The sequence below is a fragment of the Habropoda laboriosa genome, unplaced genomic scaffold, assembly GCF_001263275.1.
Source record: "Habropoda laboriosa isolate 0110345459 unplaced genomic scaffold, ASM126327v1 scaffold718, whole genome shotgun sequence".
Lineage (NCBI taxonomy): Eukaryota > Metazoa > Arthropoda > Insecta > Hymenoptera > Apidae > Habropoda > Habropoda laboriosa.
Genome location: NW_017100942.1, coordinates 606,483 through 613,574, shown reverse-complemented (window position 1 = coordinate 613,574; position 7,092 = coordinate 606,483). Strand labels below are relative to the sequence as shown.

The following is a 7,092-nucleotide window of genomic DNA, read 5'->3' as shown; positions in this document are numbered from 1 at the left end:
CCTTAAATGGTACATTTTTAATATTTTGGGCATCCTTGAAATTGTTTAATTTTATCAATACTTTGGGGAATCTTAAGATTGCTGAGCAAGAAATATTTCTATAAACTTCCTATTATGTGAAAAATAGTCGAACAGTCTTTTCAAGTGTCTCGAAGGACACACAGAGACGATGCATCGAGATAAGTTGATGTAAATTAATGTAAAACATATTACTCTCGGAAATCAAAATTCTTCACTCGTGTGGATGATTTAAGGAGACAAATATTTCACCGTGGAAAATTTGATAAAAAAAGGAGCACAGATATTACGACACAGAAATATTTTCATTATTAGGTCCGCAGCCCGCATTGGCGTCACTTGGACGAGTGCAAGGCATGCATAAAGCTTGGTAATTTAAATTTATTTAACTCTTACGAAAGGTAACGATGTCATAAGGGTACCTGTATAGAATTCGAGGAGGATACTTTGAAAACCTAAGCTGAATGCTTAACTCAACATTTTATAGTGTTCATTCAGACCTAGATTAATGACTTTTCACGTATTCTCAGTGTCCATTGAAGCTATTGTACAGTATACACGAAGGAGAATGCTTGTATTTCAGGATTAAGTTGAGTAAAACTTATTTTCAAGCTTTGACTAATTTTAAATGTATAATAACGTAACATAATGTAAATAAAGAATATAAAAAATAATATACACGAAGAGGAGCACTTACATTTCAGGATTAAGGGGATCTTCTAGTGTGACGGCCGTTTTTTAGGCCTTCTTTGCTAATTTATTACAGAAGAACGGTAACAGTTATTAACACGAGCTTCATTCCTATGTGTTTACTTGTCCTTGAAGAATCATTACAAATTTTTTTTCTTGAAAAATAAATATGGCTGCTGTGGAACACGTGAAACAAGTAGGTCCTTGGTTGCCATGATTTGAGCTGTTCTGCTTATCAAAACTAGGAAAAATCCAATTGATTCTTATTTAGTATGCATGTCGCTATGGTCGGTAGTAGACTAAAAGAGAAATATTGAAAATTAAAAAAGTGATTTTAGTATGCATGTCGCTATGGTCGGTAGTAGACTAAAAGAGAAATATTGAAAATTAAAAAAGTCACGACACTTTGAATACGAAGTATCGATTTTTTCAACTTCTTTTCGTCTTTCAGAGGCTCTGAAAATCAGAAAAATGTATATTTTCGCATAATTCTACCACCGACCATAGCCACACATGTTCTGAAGACATGTGCAAAATTTGAGTTCGATTGGTCCAGTAGTTTTTGCCAGATCGTGGCAACCATTTCAGGAAACACGGTTCCGAGAAAAACGCGTTTAAAGTTTTCAGTGCAATTTAGATTCTCCCTTGACATGTCACACTAATTATTGATTACAGCTATAAAACTTCAGGAGTACATTCTTAAAGAGTTGCACTTTCGATATATGCAAACAAATAAAAATCGATTTTTTGAAACCGTCACACTGGAAGACCCTCTTCAGTTGAATAAAGTTTATTTTGAAAGTTTGACTAATTTTAAATGCGTAATAACGTAAAATAAGGAACATAAATTTCGTGGCAGACAGACGAAGCCTCTTATAAATTATAGAAATTGATCGATCCTTCGAAAGCATCCTGTCATAATTCTCATTTAGATCACCGACTAAGATAGTAGGTTTATCTTGAAAATTTTCCTCGCTCCTCGTCCAATTTCTCGTATCTACCGACGTGATCGTCGTTGCCCTGTCATGGGACCAGAAACGCATCTCGAATCCCATGGAAACACGATATTTCTACCGTTGTACTTCGATCCTGTAACTCGAAATGGCAAACCAAAACAAGCCTCTGCCGTCACGGTGAGCAGCTTGACTGCTCATTACCTCGTCCATTCCAGCCAAACGCGAATCGCATTAATTTAATTTAAGAAGAAAAGAAAAAATCCTCCGTTCACGTTTCAACCTATAATTTCATCGTGAAAAAGATGTTCGAACTATTATTTTCCCAAAAATGTTGCACATTTATTCCGACATTCGGATAAACAGATAAACCAGAAAACGTGTAATAATTAAGAAATGAAGAAAAAAGGGGAAAGCAAATAATATCGGTCATTAAGTGCAATCAACTTTTACCCGATAAATATTTCGTAATCTCGATAATTTCAGGGTGTCATCAGGTGTTGATAAATAGACGCGAGAGAAGAAAGTTCACGTGCCCAGATGAAGACGAGACGAAGGAAGAAGGATTGTAATCTTGTCATTAGCGAGGGGAAGAAGAATTGTTGCTTTTCGTTCGATCGGCAGGCTTTACGATTCGTTTACACCCGGAGAATAATTTAAGAAGTAGGTACCGATGCACTCGATGCATCTGGTGTCCTGTTTTACCAGGGAACTCTGAATTCTACTTACGATATCTCGGTGCGCACTCTTCCTCCGCGATCTACATTATTCATGATCGCAAACGTTGCCATTTGGACCGTTTTCAACACAGAATACCGACCATGCTTCACCCACGATGCTCCTACGACTCTATTTACATATTCCCGTATCACCAGGGCGGATCATAAGTTTCACCGTATCACCGTGTTCCAGTTTTCTCGGAACCGAGCCATCGTGATAGATCGCCGAAACGTGAATAACCGTCCTAACCGTTCAGCAAAATTCTCTAATGTGCGCCGCAGATTTATCATTCTTAATGCCAAATTTCGCCTTTCGAATTCTCTCCTGTCGTTAGGAAACATTCGTTTATTTTTGATTTTTCTTTTATTATAGGACTGAATTCGTGGTTTTCGAGAACGTTTCGATCAAATTTCCAGAGAAAATTACTTCATTTCCAAATTTTTTTAAAAGTGCCACTGAGATCGCGTTGAATTATGTCGAAAAAGTGTGTTTATCATTTTAGCGAAATTTGTTTTGAAATTATCAAGAATTTTCACTAAAATGGATCGAAACTTTATAGACACCTTGCATATAGAAAGAATAAAAGAATTTTCCAAGTGTAGAGAATTACAAATTCTAACCTAGAAATTACACTCGAACACAACAAACCTACCCAAAAATTCCAAGCACGTACCAAAAAAAAAAAAAAACACTTCCCGATACCACAATTACCACCGAAACCCAATGAACAAAAAGTTCCTCGAAACTCGGCCCCGAATACCTGACCGAATGTGAACAGTTTCATTTTCAAGTATTCCATAGAAACTCGCGGCGTATCTCGCGATAGCGCCAAACCGAGTCATCGACTCTCCGGCAAAAATCCATACCGGGAGCGTGTCGGTCTAGCCAAGCCAAAAGCCGTGTGTCCGGCTCGAAAACACTCTTCCTCTCGGTGTGTCCGCGCGGCGCGAAGCAGAAGCGCACACCGAGAGAGAAAGAGAGAGAGAGAGAGAGAGAAAAAGTAATCGCGTCTAGCAGGATCAATGCTCGTGCAGTCGGCGACCAGTTCGAATTTCCAACCCCGCGCGTCTCGTATCGAGAGAAGGCAGAAAACGTAGAGTCCACCCCGGCCTCCCCGCGTTGGCGCAAGCGCGTAGCCGCTGTCGGGGCGCACGGTGGTGGGGGTAGCGCGTCAGCGATTGGTCGATGGCTCGCGCGCGGCTCGGCGATACTCTGGCGCTCGGTCGACGAGCATTCAGTCGTCCCTGGCCGCTCGAGGGGCACGCAAGCGCTTCGTATTCGCGCGTTGTTGCTTGCGTTACTCGTCTTCGTGTCACGCGGTTCGAAAATAATCCTTCACCTTTCACGACACGACAACATTCAGACTTTGTATCTGTAATCTATCTCTCTCTCACTCTTACTCGATCAAGTCACATATCTCTACGTATTTATATACATAAATATATACATATATTCAGTGTGTGTTGGAGAGAGAAGTCGGTATATATATATATATATACACGTATATACATCTCTCTTTGTATCCATTCGTCTTTAATTTTTTTTCCCCCATTTGTATATCCGTCTTGAACATATACATATATATCGTACATTTTGCGCAAATATCAACCGTGTTTGAAGAGAAGTCAAACGCGACTACATATAATATCATCACAGTGTGCTCGATGTGCGATCAGTGAATCAGCCGGTGTTCGTTCGGCCCCCGCGATTCCGTCCGTCTCACAGTCTCGTCGTCTCGTCCGGCCTCCCTACCCCCGGGATCTCACGGCTGCTCTCGTCACCTCGAGAGCACCACGGCTACATTTATGGGGGCGTCGTGCGCGGTCAAGGGCAGCAAGAGCCACCCCTGTCACTGCTGCAGCTACCTCGCCAGTCCCGGCGCGAGCGTGCAACAGCAGCAGCAGCAGCATCACCACCACCGCCATCACCACCATCATCACGAGACTCACCACGCGCACCACCAGCACCATCATCACCACCACCCCGTCGGGAAGCAATCCGCCACCGAGCTGCAGCAGCCGCAGAACAACAACGGGGACTGCAACATATTAGCACCGCTGCGCAGCAAGATGAAGGTGCTGAAGAAGCTGAAGCGCAAGATTGGCCTAGGTGAGCCACACCCCCACTTTTCTTTCTTTTTCGGAAAATTCTTCTCTTCTGTTCTGTGTTTTTCTCTCTCTTTCCGTTCGTCCGGTGGTACGTTACCTACCACGCGATTCGAACGACGAACGATCCGCGGATTCTCTGCGGTTGCTAGGCGCTTCGTGCGCGACCTTTCAATTCTCTTTTTTCGGGGGTTGAAGGATTTTTCAGTTTTCTTTTTCGGAGGACTTTTTGGGGATTGGGTTAGATTTGAGGGATTCTAGTTTTTGGGGCGGAAGAACGAGGGGGGGATGTTTTTAATTAGTAGGTTTCACTTGGGAGGAATTGTGAAATTTGGGTTTAAGTAGTTTCGGAGGTTTCTGTAGGGCGCAAACAAGAGATCAATAAACCCAGTCGTACGTCTATCGAAAGTTTCAGAGCTCCTTCTCTGGGCCTTGTAATTATCTAACTCCTCGAGGTAATGGTGAAGAGAAACGTTGAGTGCGCGAATTTGAGAAGTGCGTTTCCGGTAGGGAAACTGTTTTTCGAATTAAAAATTCGTGAAAAATTGTCGAATTCTTGTTAAATCGAAAATACTAAGTTTCAGTCTCTCGAACTTCGATATTTCATGAATTTTTTCGTTAAGTTCGATCTATAGCGAGTAGTCATCGATATTGTCCACTAATCTCTCAAATCTCGGGGAGTTTCTGTCAAAGTTTCGTGGAATTTCAGTATTTCCAAAATTTTTCACCCTTGAAAATAGTTTCGAAAAATTCCAATTCTTCCGTGTTAACCAGTCTCGACCTTCGTCGATCTCTAGCGGGTAATCACGGACATTGTCCGCAAATCTCTGAAACCTCGGAGAATTGCATTCAAACGAAGATTCGTATCTCTCGATTTTCAATATTTCCAAAATTTTTCTTAGCCTTCGTCGATCTCTAGCGAGTAATCATCGATATTGCCCGCAAATTTCTGAAACTTCGAGCCATCGACTCGTTACATTCAACCGAAAACTAGAATCTCTCGAATGTCAATGTTCCCAAAATTTTTCACCCTTGAAAATAATTTCGAAAAATTCCAATTTTCCTTACAATTGGCCATCAATCGTGGCCACCGTCCATCTTTAGCAACTAACCGTCGATATTGCCCGCAAATTTCTGAAACCTCGAGCCATCGACTCGTTACATTCAACCGGAAATTAAAATCTCTCGAACTTGCACATTCCAAAAATTTGTCACCCTTGAAAACTACCTCCGAGAATTCCAATTCTCCCTGGCTATCAATCACACCTTTCGCTCTCTCTCAGGTACACCACAATCTATAGCGAGTATATCATCGACGTTGCCCACAAATTTCTGTCAAAGCTTCGTCGAGTATAGCCATTGACTCATTGTCCGTATATATACACTCGAACTACTCCGAGTTTGAGGCTCGTACATCACCCTGGGTGTAAGCAGCGTTGACATAACTCGCGCACCGTAGTCAACCGGTGAAATTAAGCTGGTGGTAATTTCCTTATGGAACCGGTCCTGGGCTCGTTCGCCTGGACGAGGGGTGGCCAACGCTTTTGTCGCACGGAACAGGAGCATGCCGATGTTGTAACAGTACCTACGTCGTGGCTCTCACGCGTCTAACGTTTCTGTGTAAGTGCTGCACCGTCGTCGTGCAAGTGCAGCGTCCTGAAACGAGCGATTTTGCGCGATGCATTTCACGTTGTCGTGTAGCGGTGGCACGAAGCGGGGAAAATCGACGCGGACAGGGTGACGGTGAGGAAGTTGCGACGAAACGAAAGAGTGAAAACGCGGAAAAGTTGCGTAACGACGGCGTATTACACAATGGGTAATATAAACATCGAGAATTTCAATTTTTGAAAATTCGGAAAAATTCGATTTTTCGTTTTTGATAGGATTAGGTTCATTCAGAGGATCTGTGTTTCTTTAACCCTTTCGTGACCAATGATGATCGATAAATAAATAAATTAAGTTTGAATTCAGTGGAAATTTGAGATTTCCTTTTCTTTCTTTTAAATACTTTTCTCTGTTCAGCAATTTTTTCTTTTCTTTTTTTTTTTTAAATTAAAGATGGTATTGTGGGTTCTTTCGTACAATTTTGGTATCTGAACCTGTTTTTTTTTTATTGGGTGATTAAGGTCACATACACCTTCTGAGGTTATTAGTGACCACAGTGAGTTTATTCGGTGGTGTCAGTCTATAGTAGGTGGTATAAACCAATATCTTTCAAGAAGTTTATAGCTTTTTTACTTGAATCTTCTTTTTGAAGCATGGTCAGTGAATTCGGCAAGTTATGTTGGATCCTTTTCATATTGTACTTTGGGCAGGTTATCAGGATGCGATCGATGGAGTTTTGTATCCCGCAGATATCACAGTTGTTTGTTTAAACCTTTCGTGAATAAAATGTCACGCTTGAGTACTCGAACAAAAATCGATGTCAGTTTACTATCCATTACAGATTAGACTATCGACGGGTAAATGAATTAAGTGAAATTCGGTGAAAATTCTCGAATTTTTCTCCTTTTCTTTCTTCAGAGATGGTTTTTGATAAGAAGCGTGGAATGTTTGGTTTTATTACGGAGAGTCTTATTGGGCAGTCGTTTTAAGAAAAGCGTGAC

At 41.4% G+C, this 7,092-nt stretch overlaps 1 protein-coding gene across 2 annotated transcripts in view; it reads left to right on the top strand.

Moving 5' to 3' along the window:
* LOC108577639 (protein neuralized) overlaps positions 1-7,092 on the top strand; it is a 145,940-nt gene that overhangs the window by 69,670 nt on the left and 69,178 nt on the right. Inside the window, exon 1 of one of the 2 annotated variants that reach the window (XM_017940816.1) lies at positions 4,149-4,490. The exons of the other annotated variant lie outside the window; for it this stretch is intronic. Within the exon in view, the coding sequence (XP_017796305.1) occupies positions 4,187-4,490 (304 nt within the window). The 5' untranslated portion in view covers positions 4,149-4,186. Of the gene's footprint in view, positions 1-4,148; positions 4,491-7,092 lie in introns of those variants that run through there. 2 annotated transcript variants of the gene reach the window in all.